This window comes from Coloeus monedula (genome assembly GCF_965178545.1).
Source record: "Coloeus monedula genome assembly, chromosome: 17".
NCBI classification, from domain to species: domain Eukaryota; kingdom Metazoa; phylum Chordata; class Aves; order Passeriformes; family Corvidae; genus Coloeus; species Coloeus monedula.
Genome location: NC_138797.1, coordinates 6,854,707 through 6,881,229, shown reverse-complemented (window position 1 = coordinate 6,881,229; position 26,523 = coordinate 6,854,707). Strand labels below are relative to the sequence as shown.

General features: G+C 43.1%; 1 protein-coding gene across 1 annotated transcript; it reads right to left on the bottom strand.

Moving 5' to 3' along the window:
* Nucleotides 1-1,340: 1,340 nt before the first annotated feature.
* RPRD1B (regulation of nuclear pre-mRNA domain containing 1B) lies at nucleotides 1,341-26,254 on the bottom strand. The gene is made up of 7 exons (XM_082292808.1): nucleotides 26,017-26,254; nucleotides 24,386-24,515; nucleotides 23,203-23,336; nucleotides 17,042-17,154; nucleotides 15,136-15,262; nucleotides 13,908-14,083; nucleotides 1,341-3,819 (listed from the first exon to the last, which is right to left on the bottom strand). The coding sequence occupies exons 1-7, from the start codon at nucleotides 26,165-26,167 to the stop codon at nucleotides 3,670-3,672; spliced, it is 981 nt and encodes a 326-aa protein (XP_082148934.1). The 5' UTR covers nucleotides 26,168-26,254; the 3' UTR covers nucleotides 1,341-3,669.
* Nucleotides 26,255-26,523: the final 269 nt, after the last annotated feature.

The following is a 26,523-nucleotide window of genomic DNA, read 5'->3' as shown; positions in this document are numbered from 1 at the left end:
ATTCCATCTGCTCCAGCACACAGCCCTTGGCCTTTATTAAACTTCTTCCTAAACATCATTACATGAAGCCACTACTGAAAACACAAAAAAAGAACATGTTTCCTGCCTACTGTTGCCTTCTAACAGGTGAGACAGAGGCAAAGGATGCCTGTGGCACATCCCTAAAGCCAGCAAAATCAGTGGCAAATACATGTCCTGGCCTCACTCCAACAGACTGGCACCAAGTCTGCTGTGACATTTCATCCAAGTGTTTTACCAGGTCATTTTTTTTTCAGAGCATTAGGGACAGCTTATACTTTTTCCATCTAATCCTAGATAAATATACATAAAGTTTGGAACTGACCGGGAATGTATCAAAACTTGGCCCAAGTAACCAGACAAAGTCCACAGCAGCCTGCCCTGGGTCAAAACGTTGGCAGCACAACTACCCACCCTCTGCCCACAAGAAGCCTCCAGCACCCCAAGGCTCTGCCAGCCCTTCCCTCATCACCATGACAACCTGGGATCTCACAGACTGACCTGTCAGTTAGTCAGGAGCGAGTCCCTCACCTTGTACAGGTGCATAAGCCACCATTCCTTGGTTACACAGCAGGGCATGCATACCAGTGCACTGAAGTACTGAACTGCAAAGACAGATGCCCAACAGTCAAATATTTTTAGAGGCGTTTGTTCCAGCTCTTAAAAAAACAACAAAAACCTGATTTGCAAAGGCAAGGAAGGACAGCCAGTACCTTGTCACATTTGTCTTTGAAAACCTCACCTTAGTTCCTGCAACACCACACAAAGGTGGTTTTCATGGGGAGGAACCACACCAGCTCCCTCCTGCTCCCACAACACAGCCCAACCTCTGCAAGGCTTTGTGAAAGCAGTGCTAAATATAATCTTGCCTTTAAGGGAGGATTTGTAAATCAGTATAAAACATAATCCGCTTTGCAGATACTCTCCAAGGCATATGAAACAATCACTGTTTGCCCACAGAGGCTGTCGCAGACTGGTTAATTGAAGAACCCCGAAGTCCCCCCAAAACTTCCAGAATCAACTCCCAGGGCAACGTGAAGACCCCCAAGCTCAGAGGCTTCAATCACACTGACCCTGCTCAAACAGCAACTCCTGCTGCACATGCAGGGAGGCACCTTCCTCCCATTCCAGGTTTGGCTTTTATTTGTTTTTTTCCCAGAGTAACAACTGAGACATCCTACAGAAATCCCACATTTCCACTCTGCATGAAAAACTGACACAAGGATCTCCCCAGGTCACTGCCTGGGCTTCAGAGGGGTAAAAAACCCAAACAAAACCCTCAGGGTGCTGGAGCATTGAGGAAAGAAGCAAGGACACTACTGTTCAATGACACCCTCTTTATTCAAAAATAGATATCTATGAGACATTTCAGAATATACTGCTGTCAAATGGCAGCCTATATGTCTAAATTAATTCCTAAGTCAATTAATATACAGATTTAAGCTTTTGTTAAAAAAGACACTGTGGGGAAATCTGTTTAACCTTCAGAAAATCTCACCCAGTTCACCAGATGCCCTTTGCCCAAAAAGTAAAACAAATAAAATTAAAAACCACAAGACTTCATTTAAATTAAGCAAAATAAAACACACACATGTATTCAGAAAAAAAATCAAAACATTTCAATTAAAAAAAAATAAAAAAAAAAGACAGACAACTTTCTCACAGATCTGCCCAAAACACAAACGTGAGATGCAAACACATTTGTCTACATCAGTTTTTGACAGGTTTTGTCCTATAATGGATACACATTCAATCACTGCTCAAAGTAACTTGGTTTAAACAGCCACGGGGTAACTCTGTGAGCTGAATCATGATGGAAAAGAGTCTTTTGGTTTGGGTTCTTGAAGTTTGGTGGGGTTTTTTTTTGTTTGTTTGTTTTTCATTTTTGGCAAAAGCAGAGAGAGAATGTACAGTGCTTAATCTAAAGTCTGGACCATAAAAGGCTGCACAGTCAAAGTGACTCAAGGAACGGACAGTTCTGCCACTGGAAAAATTCCTGTAAACTAAAGAGAAAAAAACATTTGTTGGCTGGGCAGTGAGGGTGCAAGGAGCATTAAAAAAGGACAAAAGGAAGTGTCAGTAGGAAAAGGATGTGAGCTTCTGAACAACTGAATGATCAAAAGATGCTGTGTTGTTGTTTGCTGTAACTGAATGCTGACCGGGCTACGGAACAGCCTGCAAAATAAATTAATGTGGAGCAGAATGAGCTTTGCATTCCTGCATTTTCTTCTCCTGGCTCTGACACCAGCTCAAGACCACAGGGAGGCACAGAGAGAGCATCTCAGTTCACTGCAGCCTCTGTGTTACAAAACCTGTGTTACCAGATCAAGTGTCTCCAGAAACAGAACCTGTTCTATAGTGAGAAGTGCTAAATTTAAACAGAACTGTATCCAGATTGGAATGGTTCAGTGACCAGAGTCCAGCTTGTCACACCTAACACACAAACTGAAATGTAACTACACCCCTGGCAGCTAAAACACTAGCCAGCAACATAATGGAATTAAGAGCTTTTTAAATTTACCTTTTTTGTTTTTTACACTTTTCCTGATTATAAAAATCAACTCACAATCTGTGACACAAAATTAAGTACATCCTTCTAATATCTACATGCATGGACAGGGTACATGTGCATACAGGATATATGCATATATATGGGTCTATTTTCTATATAAATAAGTATTTATACCACATTTAACTTCTGCGCATCAGACAACTTCACTAAAGCTATGGAGAGAGTTTACATCATTGTATTTTCAATGTAACCATCCTGAGAGCAGACCTAACAGTGCCTGTCACAGGGACACCAGCAGCTGCCATACACCTTTCCAGCCTCTCAGGTCATTAAATCAAAGCTTCCATCACCACCTAGTTTCATATAATGAAGAGGAAAAATGTGGTATAAATCTAAGGTAGCTAGAACAAAATTTACTTCCACTCCCACTTAGGTAACATCCAGTTCTGCTTTGCTCAGCACAGTGTAACTTATGAGTCTACCTCTAATTCACAAAGAAAAGCTGCTTATTTTTATTGCCTGTGACTTCAATTTACATCCATGCCAAATGGGAACTACCTTCACATCAGTATGAGGAACTGCAGGTTTAGGAAAACCTTTCCCTGTACCATTGCTGAGCAGATGTCTTCCCCTGACGCTGCTGTGGCACAGGACTCGCATGCACACACATCCCTACGAGGCCCACAAGCCACTCCACTGCTCCCAGAGATGGGGCCCAGAAACCCAACTAAAACAGATGAGTCTTATTCAGAAATAATACAATATTTGTACAGAGGGAAGATGCTGCATGGTCAATCTTCCTCTGGAAGCTTCCCAGGTATGTGTGTACATGATTTGTGATCTTTGTGGGGGTAACAAGTGCTAAGAGCAAACAGCAACTAAAGAGTATGGGAAAAGATGAGAGAAGTTTGCCTAAATGGACCACCCCCACTCCCTTTAGAGCTCACAAAACTCACTCCTCTTCCTCCCCTCACGTGAGCCAGTGTACACAGAGAGGGTGAGTACGAGCAGCCAAGAGGTTCAAAGCAGGGTCTGCAAGTTCCTTCCTACTGCAGATCTTGGAAGACTGGACTTCCAGCCAACACCAGAGTCTTCTTACTTCTGCTGGTAATAATGAAAACTGGGGCACAGGGTTTGTTCTAGTCTGTTGAAAACAGGTCCCCAGCAGATGGCAGAGGTGCCAGACCTCCTGTGACATTGGGCAGCAGTGACAGGTCTGGAAGGCTCTGGATGTGGGATTTCAGCTCCTTGCGCACTTGGGTTACCCGAGCAAGCTTCTGTTTATATTCCTGAGGGAAAGAGACAAGAGAACACAGATTAAGCACAGGTTAATTAACAGTGCTGTTAGTTAAGCCAGGAGTATCTTCCAGGTGAGGACTCACAGAAGGTGGCCAGGCCCTGGTGCCCTGAGCAACTGCTGGCATGACTGCAGACCCTGCCATCTGCCCCAAATTCACAGCCTTCCCACAGGTTCTGGCATCCCTAAATTAATAACCCTGCCCTGCCTTACTAATTTTACATGTAAAATGTCCCCAAACCAGCCCACACCGGGGCCTGATAGAGCATCTGAGAGAAGTGTCACTGCAGAGTTGCTTTATCCTTGTGTTCTTCCCCAAATACTGACTCCCAGCTGCTGCCAGAGTGTTCCTCTGACACCCCTCCACTGCCAGAAGCCACAGGCTGAGGCACACGACAGGTATTACTACGCTGCCAAAATGCTCATTGCTTTCAAACTTGATCAATTTTGAACACTTAATTAATCCAATTTTCCCTTTCAAGTCATTAAATCAAACCCAAGTTTTGGTTGCCAAACAGGGCCTCCTTTATGAGCTCACATTACAATCCCAGCAGCTGTGCCGTGAGACTGGCATGGCAAGGACACCATGGAAACACGTGTAGGATCACTGAATGTAAACCAGGGAAAGGCACATCCACACTGGATACAGACACTAAAATCTTCAGGATTTTATTACAGATGGAAAAAAAGAGCAAGTTAAAAATCTCTGAAGAGGAAACTTGCAAGTGGTTTTTCCACTAATGAGGTCTGGATTGAGTAGCAGAAGTGCAGTAAGAAATCCCTAACCATGTGCAGAAATTCCCCCAGGTCTCAAGAGACACCAGTGACTTGTGTTCATACCGAGTAGAGAGAGGAGGAGTTTGGACCCTGAAAATGGAAGAAAGAACTGTACCTTGGTCAATTCTGTTGAGAGGCCACTTAAGAGGAGCCCAACATACATCCAAGTTATCCAATACAGAAGATAATTAAAGACTGTTTCTGTAATTTTCAAAGTTTTTTGATTCTATACATTCACGTAACAGTCACAGAAGACAGCAACAGAAGGAATAAAACTCCAGTAGGACATAATTTCTTTTGGAATGTGCCAGTCTTTACTCAACTACATGTGGCCTACTTTTCATGGCACCTTCAGAATGCAGGAAACAATAAGCTTAAGGAAAACACCATACACAGAACAGACTGCCACACAGCCAGCTAGAATATCAATTTACTTTTCATTTCTTAATTATTTGGCAAAGAGAACAGAAGTTTATATCTCTGAAGATCAAATGAAACTAGGCACATGTTTAATCAAAACATCTTTCTGAAGAGTTTACAACTTTAATCCAGACTTTCTAACCTTCTCAGTGATGGAAATTCTCTTCACCTTCTCCAAACATCAAAGCACAGCAGTTCCTGTGGGGTTACAAGCAAGGAGTTTACACTCTCTGTGTTTCATTATTTTGAATTAGAACAGTGAGAGCAGCTGTCAATCGCAACAACTCCCGATACCCCTGCAACGGCTATGTAAGTGTATCCCATGAATTTCCTGCCAGCACCAAGTAGGAATGTCTTTTAACAGTCTATTTCAAACTTAAATCCTTTATGAGGCCCAGTGAGTAAATATAACCAAATACTTCTGTTAACATACACAGGATACACAGTGAAACATACAAGTCCAAACAAAGCCCTCCCAGCTCCATGAACTGCAGGGTGCTGTTCTCATGCCTAGAGAACAGTAACAGAAAAAAAAAAAAAACCACCTCAAGGTGCACATGTTAATTTTGTGAGGAGTTGTCTTGTTTTAATGAAAGACCAAGAATCAGGACCAAAATAAGAATGCACCCACATCTCTAGTCACACTCTTTGGGGAATTCTTAAAGAGGGAAACAAGACGAGAAAGTCACGAGATGAAGACAGAACAAAAACAAACACCCCAGATTCTTTAGCATTAATAGAGAACAGCAGCAGATAAAGAGGGATGCCATGGAGGCACAGCATTCTGACACTGGCGATTCTTCTCCAAAAGAACATGGGAGCCAACCCTGGGGAAAGGGAGGGGCAGAGTGCTCAGCTCAGGCCTGGCACATCCCCAGTGCTGGAGGCAGGAGACAGCAGCACACCAGCTCCTGCACACACAGCAGAGACAGCAGGAACATCTATTGTGCTGCTGTACTCCAAATGCTGGCAGAGGGAAGGTGGAAGAGGCTGGACTTGAAGAACCACAGAAGACAATCTTAAAAAATATTTAAAAATCCATAATTCAGGCCATTGTCAGGGAGTGAATGATATCGAGCCAGGAAAGAACAGGCAGTGCTTCCTCCTCAAGAATGCCAAACTGTCAAGAGTGAGTATCAGCAGGTGTTTCTTTTTTCTGTAGTAATTCCCACTAATGACAGGAACAAAAAAGAAAGAAGGGCAAGGCAGCTAGCAAATCCTCCAGATCTGATAAATGGGCAGTGAAGATGAAAAGAAGTTGAAAATTCCAGGCATAAGCCAAGAAAATACCTCAAATATGGCTTGAATTGCCAAGATCCACACAAAACAATTACGGGTTTATGGATCCAATTATGGATCCACATAAAACAATTATGTTAAAACAGGTACAACCTCCATGGAAAGACTAATGTCCCACCATTTTCAGGGCAAAACTGACAGGGCTACCAGGAGCCACCACTTCTCATGGACAGTCAGGACTGGAATGTGATGGCTTTTGAGCTGAAGATGATTTGCATGACCATTACACTAACATTAGATGCAAACAACATTCCTTCCCCAAAGGAGCTACTAAGGGGAGGGAGAATCTTGCCAATGCCTTGCCTGACAGTCCAGTTCTCATAAAACACACTGACAAATGAAGTACCACCAAGATGTGTCCAAACCACACTGCTGTTGGCAAACAGACAGACTTAGGAACAATTCCGCTGCATATTAACAGCACCAACCTGCTTCCAGATTCACAATTAACAGCTTCAAGTGTTTAGGAAAATACTGCTCTTAGCATGTCCTTATTTTCAGGGATACTCTACACTGACAGCTACACAGAACACTGAGTTATCAGGAATATCCTCTCAATTTGAAGAGAGACTTTTGTATGCATATGATGACAAAAAATAAAAATCAAGTCACCTTGAGAACCATATTCCTTCCAATTCTAAGTAATTCCACCTTACTAATAAGTAAATGCAAGCATTATCTAGTCAACACCAAAGGCCTAAATCCTACCTGTTAAAAAACAAACTGAAAAAATGAGAGAGAAAAAATTCTCACAAGGAAAAGGCAGCAACAGCCCCCAAACCATTAAAAACTGGCTCAGAAAATCATCACTAAATTCAGGAATGGAAACTAAGGGAGTAACACAGAAACCAAGATTTCCTAGAATAGATGAATACTTGCTGGACAGATTGGATACACACCACAGCATGATAGAAAACTGTCTGCTCCATGCTTAACCCTCTCAATCCCTCTGGGCCTGACATGCTGCGCTGACTCCTGGCAGAGCTGTCAAGGAGTGGAGAGACCATGAGCCAGAGCTGGGACAGGCAATGCTGGCTGCTCCCCTCAAGAAAACACAGCAGCAGAGACATGGAACCCCCTTCCGGCTTGAGGGCTTCGCTTTTTCCACAAGTTCTGGACATATTCTGCAACATGGGACTCTGGAAGCAGGTTTTATGGGAAACCACGTTCTTCATGTAGCCCATGACGTGCTTGGAAACTGCACCTTGCAGATTTTTCCACAAGGTCCTTCCATTCCATAAAACTGAAGAACAAAAAGTGCAGTTAAAAGAAGCTGCTGCTTTCTGAGGCCTTTGTTTGTACTCTGTGTTGAGCTAATTGCCTCACTGCTCAGTAGGCTTATATTAAGATTAATAGTATTTGGATGCTATTTGCTTTTTTTAGACAAAATAACGAGATTTCTGCTGTAAGCAGGAGTTTCAGGATGATACACAAAAAACTGGCACTGTGCCACATGGATGCTCTTGCTAATCAACATTCCCTTTCAGTGCGTGGCGTTCTACATCCTCAGTGGCCAAGAGAATTAGATACTCAGTCCTTGAAACAAATGCAAAATCAGAATTAACCACCACTGAATGAATCTGACAGAGTGTTTCATTCCAAAGCAGCCTTGCTTGAACATTACAGAACTGACTGTAATCAACATGACAGGAAATTCATCCTGAGTACTGCTGCGTGGCCTGGTTCACCTTGTCACGTTCCACAGCACAGATTTCAGCTATTTTGGCTCGGAGTGCGCACTGGACACGTCCTCTCCTGCTCAGGGTCGAGCAGGAACATGCTGTAAGTCATCACAGCAATTGCATCTACTGAAAAAACATCTAGCTAAGCATTAATGAGAATTTGGAAAGTGAATAGGAAGAGCAGCTGGTCAGGCGCAGTTTTGATATGTCGCAGCTTGAGCCAGCTTGTAGGAAAGCAAAAGACCACAAGTCAGGGGGAAAATGCATCAGAGGCTCAGCAGAAATTTGCAGAGTACATTGTGAAATGAAAGGTCTGACAGCCATGTGATTATATGTTCAGGTAAAACCTCTATTTAAAAACATTAGACACACCACAGTACTGCAGCAGGCTGATTAGGTATTCCTTAGCTTCTGCTCCTTGCCACTTAACCTATGTAAAGTACTATTAAAACATAGTCACTAGGAAAAGAACAGAAAGAAAAACTTCTGCCATTCCACAAGTTCATTGCATCAGGACCACCTCAAGAGCAAAGTGAAACTAAATGCCAGGGTGAAGCCAGGTTTCCTCATTCTGTGACAGCACTAAACCAGCAAATCTGAGGTTTTTATCAGAAAGATGCAGTCCAGGAATCAGAGCTTGAATGATGCATTTCCTTACAGAGTCTTCAGCTCATTTTCAGACCTTAAATTTGTTCAGTCTTGCTCTTTTAAATTTGACAAGGCTTCTTTCTTCTGCAGCATCGTTCATCACACTTCAGCAGAGATGGTGTTTCTGCTCTTGGCAGAATTACACTCTCAAACTGTAACTCATTTCCTTGCTCTCCTCTTTGCTTAGGACAACAGAAAAGGCAGCAGTAGAGACCTCCACAAAGCATTTCTCCAGCAGCTGGGAATGCCTCAACCTCTCCAAAGTTCAAAAGCTCTCAGAAAAAGCCCGGGCTGCTGCCACGGTATGATGGACACAAATCCTCATTTCATTTGCTAAATACCCTTCCAGAAATAAACATTGAGGGGGTGCATTTGATGTTCACGACAAAAATCAACATCTAGGGCACAAGCCAACAGCTACATATTCACCTCTCCAAATATCTTAATGCTTTTATAGCTAAGCAAGAGCGTGGTCATATACTCATTCACTTCAGTAAAATGCATAAAAACATTGTATGTTAACACCGTAAGATTTCTATTTGCTTTTATTGTTTAGTATTATTCTGCTATAATTGTAGCACTACTATAGTTATAAATACCTACAAGGACCTACAAAGTGAAGGAACTTTGCATCACACAAAGAAACACAGCTGTTGCCTCGAGCCATACATGGCCCGACAGACCCACATTCCCTGCCGTTGTCAGCTCATCACATCCCTGAACAGCAGCCTGTGCTCTTGTCCCACATCCAGAGGCACCAATGGCTCACATCTGGCAGTCACCAGCTTGGTCCTACAGACCCAGGTCTGGCACTGTGTCCAGGTGCTCCAGTTCAGGATCTCCCTGCCTGGGTCGCAGACCTGACCCCACTCTGGTTCCCACAGCTACTCCTGCTACTTCACACATGTAAAATACTGACAATTTTGTTTCCTGGCAGGAACCCTAAAACTTCATCTCCTGTTTCACTGTCTAAACCACTGAAATGAATATACCACACAACCCAAGAATTCCTGTCTGAGGGAAGCAGCAGCCACAAAGCCGTGCCAACAGTGACACGCTACAGAGACCCAGGCAGCGGAAGCGGCACAACAATAAATTGCCTATTAACCCACTGAACTAAATTGTATTTCAAGAAAATGTGTAGTGCTGGGCAGTCCAGAAAATCTCAAGCGAGAATGCACTTCATCCCTCAGAGATGCATTATCAAAGAGGGTTTGCAAATTTGTGTGGGCACGGCATTAACACCTTATTAAAGGTGCCTTGAAGCCATGAATATTAAAACCCACAAACATCTAAAAACCCTCAGAGCTCTCAGCAGGACTCTAAGTGAATTTTTCAGCTACAGCCAAGAGTCAGAACATTTCCCCTAAACTGGATCTTAAATACAGTATGTTCTTTAGATTTATAGCTGCAGACATGTAAACACACACTTACTTGAGTGCATACACCCCTCCATACACACTGCCCTACATACATGTTCTACCTATGCTGCAGCATGTTCCTCATGCCACCTTTCACCAACACAGCTACAGAAGGTACATGGAAGAAATGCCTTCACCAGCTGCAAATCAAACCAAAAATTCTGAATGCACAATTTTTTCTGCCTCTTCTCCCCATCAGATTAAAGTAACTCTCCCTCCACTCACTCCAGGCTTTCTATGGTCAGTAGTTATTTCAGGTACCCATGAAGCTTCTACACAATTTGCCATTTCCTTGCACTACCTTTCCTTGGTTCTTCCGGTCTCATTTATTTATCTGACTTCATTTTACAGCTGCCTGGTACACCAGCACAGGATGTTCTCCCCACTACATTTCAGTTTTACACTAACTAATTCCCTGGATTTTTTCTCCTTGCCTGCCATGCATTCCAGAAGAGTGCTCTGACTTCAAAAAACAATTCTCCTTGAAGTTCTGCAGGCTCAGGTGCTGGAGGACAAAAAACCTCCCCAGCTGATTGCGCTCTGTAATCGTAATGGGGCAGCAATGGCCAAAAATAACACAAATCAGGAAAAGTTCCATTGGAAGTTCAATACTAATGTGAGATCCAAGGACACCTCATCTCATTCTTATAGAAACAACAGTTCCTGGTTCTACGCCCATTTGAAAGTGGATTTTATTTCCTGTCATCTGCTATTGTGAATGTCCAGGCCACCTCTGATCTATCCCAGCCATGGAAGATCAAACAGCAGCTGCAGTATCAAGCTCACAATTGCTGAGCAAGATGAAGCACCATTTCAAAAGAAATTCAGTGGTCAGATGTTGAATGACAGTATCCCCCGTACCTTTCAGGAAGTTAAGCTGAGGAATACCTACCTTCAAAAAGATAGGCCTTGTTCTAGGCTATTTAGTATCAGTTTGGGGCCAGCTGATTTTACTGACTGATAGAATTAAAGAAAATCTACCTCCTTAAGTGCTCTTAGACTACAACGAAAACACCACAATACCACTCCCAGGATAATGGAATCCTAATTATTACACTTTGATTTTTTTTCCATTGCTACCCTAAAACCAGAGTCTGACCATATGTTACGATCTTCAGGCTCTGTGCCAGCTTTCTCCCTTCAAATCACCAGTGCTTCTTTGCCCCTCACTGTTTCAATCCTCACTCATGCCAGCTGCATGCATGCTGATGTGTAATTCCTTTCCAAAGCCACCTTCCTCAGCAGTGTCCCTCAGTTAAACAGCCTTACTGCAACTGATGACAAGAGCTTTGTCACAGGGGTTTGACATGCAGAGCATTAGCCCACAAGACACAAACACACTGAGTTTATGTATGTTTTGACAATTTGCTGTTTCATGAGGGACAGCATTAACAGGATTAGTAAACAACTGCAGGTCTTTAGACCACAAAAGCTTCTTTTCAAAAAGACACACATTAGCTACTTTCATTGCTATCACAGTGAAAGACTTTGCAAGCAAGTAAAATACTAAAAACATCCAGAGTAATTTCCAAATTAGGTATTTCCATCTCTTAAAATATAGCCCTGACTTTTATTACTGCCAGAAGCCCCTCTCCCCAACCAACAGCTTTGGCTAGATGAGGATGGTGAAGCAAACAATCCATCTTCTATCCAAACACACCCTCTCACCTAAGTCAGGAAACTTACAGTACAAGAGGAAAAACTCATAATACCAAAGATTCCGGAAAAGATACCTCAAGAGAGCAAAGCCTACAATGAGTAGATATGTAAAATTAGATTGTTTTAACTCATCTTCTCATTTCAGACCTTGCCTGATTGCTACAAGTTTCAGATCCTTCTAGTAAAATGCTTATTAGCACTACAAAGAAAAATCCAGGCTTATCAATACTGTGAGAACATCAAAGACTCACACAAAACTGATAAGGAGATCGGGCCGCCTTATCTGTAACCAGCATCTTCCACTGTTTATTAACCCTCTACAAGGGCAGAACAATGGAACGCTGTAATCAGGCAACATCCCTCACTGAGGTTTGAGAGCTGACATGAATATCAATTGTGCCTCATGTTCACTGTTGGAGTGGCATTTCCTGCAACTCTGTTTAGACTGCTACAGGACTGAGGCCACCTTGTCTGGCAGAATGACAAAGACGCCAACCTAAATAGGTATTTAATAAGATCCTAATATTTAAATAAGATCATTCTTTATTTTCTAATGTAATGAAGAACTGTGTTTATACCTGACAGTGAGCACACAGCCTGTCCCATTGCCATCAGCAGGATTACTACCATTAACAAAGCAGCTCAGCCAGCAAAACACTTAATCTTCAGGATTACATTTCTGCCTCTGCCAGAGTTACAATTTTGAAGTAACATTCCTTATCACAAGGATATTTTCCAAACAAAAAACCTCCATGATTGTCACAACATTTCAGCTAATGCATTAAAAATTTTAATTTCATGTTGTCATTATGGATTTCTCAGTTTCAGTCTCAAACTGACTCAAAAATTATGAATTGTTCTGGGCCTTTTAAAACATTATTGTGCAACATTTTGCTATCTATTTACTGCCTTTCTTAAAAGCAAACAGCAGTATGTCATTTATGTATTTTTTGACATACACATAGGTGTCCTTCTTTAAGCAAGAAAAAACCCCAAAACCTGACCCAAGACTTCCACAGAAAATAAATCAGTTGCCAAACAAGATTTGGTTTCATGGCATCATCTGTATCCATGTCTGAAAATGTTTTTCCTGACTCACTCATAAGACTGATGCTATGTTTGAAGAAATTCAGTCACAAGACACTGAGAAACTCCAACATAAACACACTGCAAAGAAAACACTCAAAATTAATTTATCTGAGAACAATGTTGCCGAGCTGTCAAAGTACAAGGTTTGCCATAAGAGTAAACAGAGACTGCAATTGCTGCAGCACAGTCTCCTTCCAGGAGATTTTGTCCTCCACATCCCCTCCCACCCCACCTCACAGCAGCTGCTCATCACCAGCACCTCGGTGCAGAGAAACCCTTAATGTGCCGCCAAGGGGCAGTTTAGCAGATGGCAGAGTAACATACAACCACAGCCATTAATTAAACTCCTCACTAGTGCCACAACGTGCTGCCGAAAGAACTTCCATGGAGAAGGCACATTTCGGATAAACAGCTGTGAACAGCTGGCTGCAAAGCCTCGAGCAGGGGGGCTCAGCTCAGCCCCAGGTTGCTTCAGGGTCCTGCCCTCCCTGTTCGAAGGAGCTGCACAGGAAACACAAGTTACTGTCTTTCACTACCAGTCCCATTTACACTCCACCACAGAAACTGCGGCTAAGTGGCTGTTAAAGGATGGAGAGCAGAAGATCTGGCTTAAACTGCTTCCCCTAATCAAGCAGGGGCTCAGGAGGCAGAGGAAGGACACCTAACCATCAGGAAAAGAAACAAAAAACCAAGCAATATAGAAAAACCCAGCTAATTATGGCAAAAGGAAGGTTGATTCTTTGAAAAGGGGGATGTCATACCAAAATAGGCTACGTGTTAGGTAAGACTATTTTTCTTTAAGAAGTATAGAGCTCTGGGCCTTCCAGGTGCATGGAAACATCTAGACTGAATATCAGAATAGATTTGCACTCTTCAGATATGACACCGCTTTCTTACCCGTTTTACTCCAAGTGTAAAGACAAGCAGAACCTAGATAACCTAGAACCAAACGTAAAGGTAACACCTGGAATCATGTAAAGACAACACCTAGAGTCATCTCCCTCAGGAGAAACCCACAGATTAGGAGTCCAGGGGTAGCATTTGGTGAGCCAACTGTTTTGCCAGCCCCGGTAACAAGCACTCACCTCCAGCTTCTTCTCCTTCTCCGTGAGCACATCCTTCTGGTTCTGGGTGTACTCGATGAGCATCCGCGCCAGCTGGCGCCGGTCCTCCAGCTCGGCCGCCAGCCGCCCGTTGTACTCGGCCAGCAGCAGACACGCCTCGTCCACCGTCTTCGACAGGCGCTCTGCAGCCTCTTTGTCTGCATGCAAAGGGTTGGGTGATTTAGAGGACAAAGTTTAAAACTTCCAGTTGATGACAGAAGGGCTGCAATTCATGAGCCGCAGGCACAGTAACATCTTGTTCGTAAATACACTTCTGGCTTGACAGGAAAATAAGGGCTGTTATCACAGGGATATAGAGGAAATAGGACATACACCCTTTGTGGGCTGTATTTTAGACACTGACATAACTGACTGCATTTAATCCTTGAAGAGATGTCAGTGAAAGGGGGGATATAAATCTGTGAATAGTAAGCCTCTATGAACAGGTTGGAAGCATCCTCAGGTAAACAAATCAATTGGTTTCTACATTTAATCACAGTGTGCACTTGTTAATTCCTCTTATATATGAGTAATTTCAAATGCATTTACGCAAACCTAGGAACTGCACATAGTCCAGCTGGACACTGTAAGATTATAAAGAACCGAGTAAGTGATAGTTCATAATGAGTTCTAAATTAAAACTACCTCCAGGATCAAGAGTCAAATCAGTTCAACTTCTAAATGCTTCTATTCTAAAATTACTTTTCAAATGCAATTGCAAAAGTTAATTCAAACAAAGACTGACAGATTAATGGGGGTAGCAATTTGCTTTTCCTACAGCAATCAAGGAGTATGTGTGTACTCAGCAGTCTGGTAGAACTCAAAAATATAGCAATCAAGGACTATGTGTGTACTCAGCACAGTCTGATAAAACTTCAAGACATCTTAACAGTTGAGGTGTTCAAAAGCAAACACATCCACTTGAGAACTCTGACCCAATTTCCTTTATATTCTTGCAAAATGCTGCTGATGCTCTCAAAGTACAAAAGCCTCAGTCCAAGCCAAAAAAATGGAAGCAGCTATATAAGTTTAATCTTCAGTATTACTTCACAGGATTGCTATCTGTTAATTACCCCGGAACTACAAAGCAAGGACACCAAAGCAGGAATTCACTCCACCATACATTGGGATTATTAAAAAAAAAAACCCCCACACTTTGATTTCTAAGTTATTCTTTGGACCCACATTCATTCATCTTCCAGTCTCATACCTGTAATTTTCTCCAGTAATGAAACATCTTGAACTTCCTGAGGCAGGGAAGCAATTTTTTGCCGCACTGTCGCATCTCCTGACGCTGCGTTTTCCAAGTCTTGTAGGGCTTTGATCAAATCCTCAGTCTACAAGAAGTAAGCCAACAGTAAAACCAGGTAACCTTAACCACATCCATTTCTCAGGGATGTGGCCACTGCAGAGGAGCTCACCCACCTCTGGAAAGGCACCATTTGGGGAATATTTTCTTCAAGTAATTTTTAAACCTAACACAGGGAGCATTCACTGAGTTACACTATCCCAGTGTTTAGTTCCTCCTGCATAATTACAGCAGAGTCATCCTTTGCAAGACTCTGCAGTGGGAAACTTCTCAGTCCAATTAAGAGAAGTGACCACTTGAGACATAGCTGAGAAGGTCATGACCACACTAGTCTGAGATAACTACCAGCCCTGTGTGCTGCCTCCAGCTGGGACTGAATCTTCCACCCAAGCATCCCTGACCGTCTCTTCGCCTCCCTGGAGTGTACAGGCACCTTTTCGTTCTGTTCCAAAGCTGCATTCTGACAAAGCAAAAATACCCAACACCAAATTTCCATCAGTCCAAACAAAACATGATTTCCATCATGACAAGGTTTAGAATTCTGCAATTTGTTACTGACCATAAACTCCAATGATGCTCTTCCTATAAGGCAAACTTTATAATGTCCTGATTTTGCAAAGCTATGGCTGTCATCACCCAGCTCCCTGCAAGCACAAAGCTTTCTGCAACTGGTATCCCCTCAGCCCATCTCTCAGCTGGCTTTAGAGCACTGAGGAAAGACATGTCAGTTTGAATTAATTCACTCAAAAGGCATCCAAACTTTAAAAGGACATGGATGAGGATGGCTCTAGGAGGACCATCCCTGACATGTTATATTTCCTCCTTGCTCAAAAAAATTTAAACAGAGAAACTCCCTGAACAGGAAGAACAAAGTGTTGCTTTTTTGTTTTAAAAAACAAAACAGTACAGGAGGTTTTTGAAACAGAACATGAAGCCCATAAACACAATCACTGATTTTTAAACCACAGTTCAATAGTTTGAAAACTAATGAAAACACAAACTTTAAATAAATATTTTCTTAATCTGAAAAACAAAGGTCCATTTATATTTACTACTTCCTTGCAAACTGCAAATTATTTCCAACAGTAACAATGTTTATAATCAAGAGAACCATAAGCTGCAAGGCATCTGGGGGTAAAAAAACCAACAAGATTTTCACTTATTTCCTTGACAACTGTTATTTATTTTTATTTTTTAATGTTTACAGTTTACCAGATGGATGGTGTAATTTTTTATCCTCTTCAAATAGACTCTGGGTTAACATATGTTCATTTTGTAGCCTCAAATGGCCACAGTGATTTTCTATTTCACTCCAACTATTTCCACACCAGTAACATGGAGCTTCTAAAGTCTTCAGTACTGGTTTTCCTACTAGCTTCATACAAACATAATAGATGTTGTGCTTTTTAATAACTTATGGCAAGAGATGGCCTACAAAAGAAAACTGTGTATTAACGTGTCACAGCTTCTAGAGGTTACACACTGATCTTAAAAAGAATTTAAAATAGGCCTGGTCTTCTAGCAGTCCTTTGAGATTCTTTCCTGGCTGCACTACTCAGACCTTGGATTAGACTACCTTGGAATACCTCTGGAATTGCTCAGAAGTGACACACTATTGCAGCATGAAAAAGGAATCTGTCGCATTTCACATGGACTTCTCAACCCCAAACTGCATCTCACCACTAAACCCATTTCACTTGTTGTCAGCTCCACCTTGTGGCTGTGACACAGGGGAGGTGGCCGTGACACAGGGGAGGTGGCCACGTGGCTTCCAGAGCTCCTCCCACGCTCAAACCATCCAACATACCAGCAGTGGCCCAGCACTGGGGTCTTGGGGTGAGTAGCTCCCAGGGTAATCATCATCCTCCTCCTCTTGTATTTGCTGGAAAGTTCGCTTTAGAGACTTCTTCTCCTCTGCAACTGGAGATAGAAACAACTCATTTGGATGCCAGATCTGCCCACCTTAACGCTCTCTACTTCAAAGAATTACACCAGATGGATACTCTGATGATTAAGCCCTCTAGGGGATGACCACAGCTGGACTTTAATGTTGGCATCATATTCCAAACACTCAAATGCAAAACAGTAACAAAAGGTTGATTTTGCCCCCACATGGCTCTCTGTACATGCCAGCCTGAGGATACACGAGCAGTGTGCACTTCATACATGTTTGTGTCTCCTACAATGAAAGTAGGAAAGGCAAATAAATGTGCTATTTGTCAATAAAAGACAGATTTCAACCCTGCTAGCACTGAGCATACAGGTGAGGATTTCTACCAGTAGAAATGAAGCACTGATGTGAAGGTACACAAAGACAGAAGAATTTCAGGTTATCTTTCTGCATCAACTATCTGCTCACTGTGGTCTCACAACCAACAAAGTAATTGCTGCTTATTCAACCCTCCTCTCTTTAATAAAATAAGGGCTTCAGGACAGCTCTGTAAAACTACAACTCCAAGATGTGACAGGAACAACAGCAATGGGCAGAGCATGAAATGATCTCCAAGGAGGTAACCTGCAACACTGCAGAAACAGGGATGTCATAAACCAAGACAGCATTGGTTAAATAAACCTCAGCACGGCAAACATTAGCTTGAAAGGGAAGAGACAGTTTATTTAAATGAGTCAGAAGTCTTAATGAAGCCTTTGATCCAGCCACAGAACCTCCAAAAAAAGGTAGATCATTTTTTAGACTTGCCACCAAAGATAATAAGACCCAGGGTAATCTGTCAGAAATCTTTGGACAGTCTTAAGAACATCTATTCAATGGAATCAAGTCTTGCCAAGATAATCATGGAGTTCAAGAACAGACTCTGTATATACTTTGATTCACAGGAAAATCCAAGATCACTCAATTTAAAACAAAACCAGACTGTCCCATTCAATTTAAAACAAAACCAGATTTTCAAACAGAAAGGTCTGTCCTTAAATGCAGAGTTTTGCCTGCCTTGTCAGGTGGGACATATGAAAAACTTCATTCTAATGGAGAGAAATCAGAGGAGCTGTTACATTCTGCTTGTTGCAGGAAGAGCTGAACGACCTTCCCAAGGCAGACACAAGCACATCTGTCAGAGTCACTCAATGGAAGGCAAAGCAGCACAGAAAATTACCCTAAACCAAAGGAATTGTTGATGTTTGCTAGAACAAAGCTACCTAGGCTAGGAAAAGGACAGTTTGATTATTGTATGTATTCAACTGACATATGAGTGCTTGACAATCTCACTGACAAGTCAGTGAGGCACCAGACCAACAAGGAAAAGAGCTGCTGTCCACTGAGGTCTGCGAAAAACATGAGTTGGGCTGAACAGGAGATGAGCAGATGATACAGTGGCCAAGGAGAGCATTTAAAATTACCCAGCCCAACACAACGGGCCATCAGTATTTATCACTTGTATGTACTTATCATAAAGTAATTAACCAACAGAGGATAAACACGAGCCAACCAACAGAAGACTGCATGACCACAGCGATCACACAAGTGAAAATTAAAATGAGAGCTGGGATTCAAATTGCTGAAGAGCTATTCCTGCTGTGTTGCCAACTGGTCTACCACAAGACACAGCCATTACATTTGCTCACCACTCTGATACAGAGGATTCAGAATTCATTGAATATTCCATCTGAACAAGGCCAAGTGATTCTGACTGGAACCAGTCTGGAGTATGTAGTGCTGAGGACCTGCAAACCTAAGCACCAGTCACTGGAGAATCCTAGAAACACTCTCAATTTCATCAAAATAGAAGAAACCCCTATGCTTCTTTGCAAGCCCAAGAGCATATGGAGCAAAAGGATGCCTGAAAGAGAACAGAAGCACAGCACAGATTATAACACACCTTGCTTGGGTAACTTACAAAATATGCCAGCCAGGAGTAATTTAACCATCACAGTCTACACTAGCAGAAAAGTGTGTCAAATCCAGCCAGAGAAGGGGAAAACAAGCACTGAGAGCATCCAGAACTGATCAGAATGTAATGCATAACCAAAAGAATCAAGATATCCTTGTAGAATACAGACAGCTTCTTCCACAAAAATCAAGATCCCACCTCAGCATGGACATAAAGAAGTCAGAGAAACCCCAATGAAGTCAGCTCTCCTGCTTTGCTGTGCTCTTCACAGCTCAGAAACTGGACTACTCCCAAAAAGCCTCCAAAGGGCCAAGCACTCCCCATTTCTCAAAAACGACAGACAACTGCTCTCCTAACAGCCTTGCAGTGACACTCCAGGCTGTTGTTACCTTGCTGTTGCAGAGTCCACAGAGACCTGCGAAAGTATTTCTGCAGCAACTTTTATGCTTCAAACCATCTCCAGTGGCTTGAGGAAGGTTACAGTGCCAAAGGCCTTGCTGACAACTATGAGCTTTTCCTGTCAGCTAGCCACCTAGAGGGATCTTGTCATCTCAGGTGCTCACTATTTTGTTCTCAGCTCTTGATACCTGTTTTCAGAGGTAAACAGGCTTCTAATGATCCAGCAGCCCCTCCAACCCCTTCTCTCTTTGGGAGTAGATTACTTGTGGTTGCTGAAGTTCTCATTACAATATTACAATAAGTAACAATCTCTTCTGTTGGCAGCCTCTCCCAGGGTGAGCATAATTTGGAGCTGAGTTGCTCCAAAACTATACCTAGTCCTGCATCCAGGTGTTTTTATTTCAGTTACCCTCAGAAGCCTCCCTGCCTGCTCTCCTCTCTGTTCTCCTCCATATTATAATACAGGTCTGACTTTCTGTGCCAGAATTTGCAACATAAACACAATGAGAGCAGTTGGGAAGCAGCTCAGTTCTGTGTTAAGAGTGACACACTCCTACATCACAGCACACTCAAGGACCTTCTTCAACTGCCTATTACAAAGGCAACAAAAAGAAAACACATCAGCTATATCAGTTGTATTGCCTGAAGGGTTTCACATCAAACCTTTAAGACCTAGTTTTTCCAGTCTTTGAGAGAAATGGGTGGTTTTTCTCTTCCCTATTGCTTGTGAAAAGAAACATTCTACTAAAAATGAGATTAATAAGAAATCAAATGCAAGCTTAACGAATATATTTAGAGATAAAACAATATATCAATATTCAAAAGCTCATTTCCATACATATGCATATCTCCTTAAGGAACTCGGAAGACTAAAATCTGGTAGTCAGCTGCACCACTGAGCAGTCAAACCAGGGAATACAAAGCTTAGTAAGGGCTAGTTCTCTTACCCCTCTGCCTCTCTGAGAGGAAATCAGCTCTGCTCCACAGCAGGAACTCAGCATGTGCAGACAACTGAATTGCTGTGCATTACCCAAGGCCTTGCTACTCACAAAACAAGAAACAAACTGTACCATTGAAGCACTCACTGATGAGCTTTAAAGACATATTTCCTCACTGATACAGGACTCTGCTACATTTTGGAAAGTCTCACAACTCTAAGTGGTGCTCTCAAGACAAGCAGAGCCATCCTGCTCAGAGAGAAGCACCCACCAGCCCAGGAATTTAAGACACTGGAGTAGGAAGAATAACAGAGAACTACCTGCACTGACCTGTTGCCATACCTTGGGCTGAAGAAAAGAACAGTTGTTTTCACAGAAGCAGGTGTTATCAACAGCACCAGGTGCTCTTAAGGAGCACCAACATTTTAACAGCACAGCTTGCACCAATCTACAGACACTGACATTGCCTATTTCTCAGCTGTGTCTACCGTGGGTGCCCACAAACCCAGAAAGCCAGAACGGGTTCGGAGGAGCACTGGACTATGGTTTTCCACATTTACAACTGTTCTATCTGTAAACCAGGACACCTTAATCTCCATCTTGATTATGTTCACCTGTTTGAAAATGGAATACAGTAACCCACCAGAAACTCCAACACCAATTTATCTCAGAAATACATAAATCCCCCAGGTGAAACTAGCCCTTACCATCAAGAAGCTAATTTGCACACACACCAGTCAAAACAAGGAGAAAACTCACAGGATAACTCTGCTGAATTTTTCTATTTTTTTTACCTTAAAAATCTCAATTTCTTTTTGACCATGAATTGACAAGGCAGCAACATTCACACTCATGAAAAGGCCTGAACTTCCCTTCAAATAAAATATACTACATTAATATCTCTAATTACCCAGACAAAAACTAAGTTTCTTGCCAAGGGAAGCTGTGCACACAGCAGTTCTTGAAGGGTTTGTACTCCTTCACTCTGCTTCCCACAGATAAAGGTCTGTTACTCGTAGGAAGCCTCATTTTGTACAAACGTTTTTAAGTTGAGAAGACAACAGCAGCAGAAGTGGTTGATACCATCAGCCAAAAGGAAAGGACACTAAGCAACAGCTGACTGCCAACTGGCCAGGAAATAACACATGGTATCAACTGCCAATGCCTTTAGATTCAAAGTTAAACACTTGTGAAACACTTAACCCAGGTATATTAAATTAACAGTTTCAAATCCTCAGTTAATTGGGTCAGGATTATCAGGAGTGTAAATTCTGGCCTTTGATGACACGCAGGTGCCTCACTCATTGCACCCAGACAAGAGGAACACCAATAGGAGCCAGTTCATGAAGAGACTGTTCACCCCTCAAAGCACAGACTCCCCTCTGCCTCCATACAGATGGGACAACCCCTTTGGTCAGGGCAGTTAGTTCACAACATTTGGGGAAAAAAATTGCAAAAGTCACCTTCCAAAAGTTATACCTCAATCAGGGGCAGGTGGAAGGGCTCTGGTGTGAGCTGCTAAAGCACCCATCCAGCAGTTCTGCCCAAAGCACTGTGTGAAAAAACACAAAGCTACTGCCAGAGACGTCTTCACATACAGGTCTCATTTATGCTGACATCTTCATATTAATTCTACATTAAATACCAACTCAATCAGACCTTGTTTTCACCACCTAAGAATGGCATAAGAGCCCTTTACTAATGACCAAACCAACTCTCTCACACCATTGCACCTCCGTGGGGAATGGAAAAAAATATGACCAGAGCAGCAATGTCATTCCAGCTCATTCAAAGACACCAACACTTCATAGAATCATAGAATGGCTTAGTGGAAGGGACCTTGAAGGCCATCTCACTCCAACTCCCCTGCCATGGGCAGGGACACCTGACACAAGACCAGCTTGCTCAGGGTCCCATACAACCTGGACTTGAACACTTCCAGGAATGGAGAATCTACTCCCTTCAGCTGCAAGGCGGACAAATATTCCCTTAACCAGAACACTCTTGATTTTTAATGACCCTCACCTTCCACAGTTTAGGCATCCCACTGCTCCCCTCTTTTCACTGGAGCACTAAAACACCAGCAAGTGCCATAGAAGAGGCAAGATCTGCCAAAGCAGTAAATCAAAGCACAGTAAATACAAGCTTATGCTCAATTTCTCATGTCTCATGCAGTAATAGGGTTATACCTGTGATGTCCCAGTGATATTAAATGATGCAAAGTTAAGAGTTTTCCCCAAATGACATCAGCTGGTGTAAGAAAAAAAAGAGACCAGACAAGCTTCTGGGCATATATTCCAGGCTTCAATTATTCAAAACTCTTTGCTGCATTGTAATAAAATACAGTAACTATGGAAAACAAAACAATTAATATGAGGATGAAAGCACTAACATTAGTGAATAAGACATTCTAATAACCCAGCTGAGCAGTCTCAGAGACGCAGAGTGGGACACTTGACTAGAGATGGACACAACAGTTGCCTGCATGACTGACTTGCCACCACCCCAAAAGGCAGCCCTGGAGCATTCTGCCTGCATGAGCAGCACCAGACATCATGTCCAGTTAAGCTCACTGCCAGCCACAAGGCACAAGACAGCACACCTGCAAACCAGAACCATGGGTTTAACGAAAATCAGACTTCTCAACACAGTCCTGAAGAATTTCCATAAACAGCTCTGGCAACAACTCAACTAAACAAGCCCAGAGCTGAACTCCTCGCAGTATTTCCAGTGAAACATGCACCAATTTAAAAACAAAACACGTATGACCAGCAATATGCATTTACCTTTTGTTTGGGGGCTGTTGGAGTCTTCCATAGACAGTTTGAGCTGCTGTATGAACTCGCTGCCATACACACTCCTCTCCTGCCAGATGTTCAGCAATCGTTCCAAGGGCTTCTTGCAGCCCTCGTCTGCTTCTCTGTTCAAAGATATAGGAAATCGTTATAGTTCAGCAGATCAACACTCCTTATGTTTTCAGAGAGCATCTTCCAAACTGGCAGCTGCACCCATTACAATATGTGAACATTTGGAGAGAATCTTGCTCATATTGTCTGAGACAAAACACACTTGTAGCCAATTTTCCCCTTTATTTGACCTAAAGATTGCCTGGAAGTGCCTCACATTCCCACCTCAGAGTAAGGGCAGGAAAAGCTGTAAAATAAGAAACTTGCTATCATTCAGAATTTCCAATAAGAGTTTATAAAACGCCCTGAAGCTGACAAGTTTACAACTCAGAGTATTAACTTTAAACAGTTGTTTCAGTCAATAACATCCCAATTAAAAGCAGGTTGATTGGATCATTAGGCACTTAAATGCACTCAGAGTGTGCACTGACAGACAGCCCTCCAGAACAGACAACAAGCACCCAGAGCATTAATGTTGTTTAGCTGAGATAACAGGAATTATTATGCCATTTAGAGACAGCCTTAACTAAACAACAGCACATTTTTGATAAGGTGGTGGCTGCATCACTTCTTCCCTTTTATGTATGAAATTCCTCCTTCCTCCAGCAAGGATATTACTGATAGATCAAGCAACACACAAAGAAACTGCTCAAATCAGGAAGCTGGTGAGAATCCAGTGACCCAAAACATCAGCTCTTTTAAATTCTCTTGACAATGGGGCAGAGCCATTCATTATGTGCCTTTAATAAACGTACCCAACTGTTCAATTCCTGTGCCCATAAACAGATCTGCCAGATCTTTAGGTAACAATTGAAATAAAGTCCACAGGAGCTGCACATAGAGAACAAACACGTGAAGCTGTGAAGGGCTGGTTCTCACACAAAGTTGCCCATTTACACTGAACAGTCCCTAAGCAAAAAGCAGTCAGGATCCAATCCCTACTACAGAGAGGGTACGAGCACCCTCTAGACTTAAAAAACCAACAAAATCCAATTGAATTAAGCTTTGAATAACAAGAATGAAAATTCCTAGAGAGGAAAGCTGAAGAAATACAGTAACATACCTGGCAACGTGAGAAAATGCATCCACAAGAACAGATTCAAATTCCCTGGTAAATTCAGGACCTTTCCTCTTACTGTTCTGGATGACATCGTTTGCTAAATATAGGAAAGTAAGTTTCCTACTCGATTTTGCTGAGAAAGGGGGAAAAAAAAGAAAAGAAGAAAGGGGAAAAAAATAAAAAAGCAGTGTTTGCATTTATTTTTCACTTCTTTCACCTGGAACATTAACAGGGCTTTCAAAATTGTTTATAGCTTTGCAGTCTAAAGACAAAGGTCAAAGCATTTCCATGTTACCAAAGCAAACCAGGGGCTTTCAAGTCAAGTAGTTCTCAATGTCCTCATTTCTGCTCTTTTTTAATTAATTCATAAAACAAACATGAGTTTAATGCTTTTTGTGCACAGTGACACCTCAACACTAAAAAACCAATAAATTTTAAACACTATTAAAACAAGCTGTTCTAACCCACCAGCAAATTACTAAAACAATTGGGAGGGGGGGGGTTATTAATTAACTTCAGGAAAAATACTTGAATAAAACCACGTAACTCAGAACTGAGTGAAACTGTAGGAGAAAGCTATTGCCGAGACTCAAAAATTTTCCAAACAATGCTCCTAACATAAAATTTCTTCCATACACCTTAGCTTTTCCTATTTTGACACCACCAGTTTCTATTTCAATATGGCCAGAATCAGGGGGGTTTCTCTGTTCCCCAGAGCAAAACAACCACGAACACACAGAAGGCAGAAAACAAAGGGGCTCATTTCCACAACAGGGCAAACTCAGATCTTCCAAAAACTCATAAATAAACTATAAATGGCAAAAGCTAGCAAACACATAGGAGATATCCCAGCTGCTCCAAGGGGCTCACAGTGCTGGTGCCCGCAGTGGGAATGGTGACACTGGCTGCTTTCAGAGCTGCACCTGGGGACAGAGCATCCCCACAGAATCCTGGAATGGTTTGGGCTGGAAGGGACCTTAAAGACCACCTCGTTCGTACCCCCTGCCATCGGCAGGAACACCTTCGACTAGACACTGATAGTCTCCCTCGACTTCAGGATGAAGCCATGTGGGAAATTACCTTTAATTAATCTGCAAGACAAACAGGCACAAAATGTTCCTGGATAAGAGCATCGAAGAGTTTTATAGACTTGTACAACTACTTTTTCTTTGCTTATCTCCTCTCACTAATTCTATAATGGGTGAGTTGTACGAATCCAAACCCAAAATTTAAAAACGGAGCCAAACAACCAGAGCACTTCCAAGTTCCCCTGAGCACACCCAGAGGAACGTAATTCGTACATCTCTTGCTCTATATCCAAACTGCCCGCCCAGACCTGAGCATCCTCCCCCTCTCAAGCCACACTTGGCTGTGCGTCCCTTCTCTGCCTTCCCAAAAACGCCGCCTGTATCACCGGAATACACCTCTCACACGTGGTATCCCCCCCAAAGTTTAGTAAACAACAACAGCAGGGAAACAGCGCTCAGGCTCCCATAAACTCCCGGGACACCAACTTCTCCCGCTGCTCCACAAGGAGGAACCGGCAGCTCACCGGCAGCTCCGCAGGTGGCCCCGGTACCCTCTCGGGACAGGGGCTACCGGAGCGGCCCCCGCCGGACAAACCCCCCGCGCACCTTTGCGGAGCTCCCGGTGCCACACGGCGACGATGGGCCCCGCGTGCTTGCGGTGGTGGATGAGCCACAGCGAGAGCGTCTGCACGCTCTGCTGGGAGTTGCTCAGCTCCGACAGCTTCTTCTCCAGCGCCGACTCCGAGAAGGAGGACATGGGGCCGGGGCTGCTCCGCCCGCGGAGGGGGCGCGGCGCGGCCTCACCGACAACAACCCGCCGGGGCCGCCGCCACAAGATGGCCGCCCGCGCCCTGACCCCGCCGCGGGGCGAGGGGCGGCATCGTACGGAGCGCCGGAGGGAGCCAGGGCTCACGGCAGGCGGGAAAAGCGCATGCGCGACCATCACCGGCGCCTGCGCACTGCGAGCACTCGCGACTTTTCTCACAGCGCCCGCTCGCGCCCGCGGGAGCTTTGTGGCGCTGACAGCCCCATTACCTCCGTGTTACGCCTCCGACGCTTGCGCATTGAGGGCACTCGAGACTTTTCTCACAGTGCCCGCCCCGCTCCGCGGGA

Bases quoted from the DNA above. Each gene is read 5' to 3' on its own strand.
- RPRD1B (XM_082292808.1), bottom strand. From the start codon at position 26,167: ATGTCCTCCTTCTCGGAGTCGGCGCTGGAGAAGAAGCTGTCGGAGCTG. The intron at 23,337-24,385 runs GTATGTTACTGT...ATCTTTGAACAG, and splicing joins GCATTTTCTCACGTTGCCAG to AGAAGCAGACGAGGGCTGCA. The intron at 3,820-13,907 runs GTGAGTGCTTGT...TCTTTCCCTCAG, and splicing joins AGAAGGAGAAGAAGCTGGAG to GAATATAAACAGAAGCTTGC.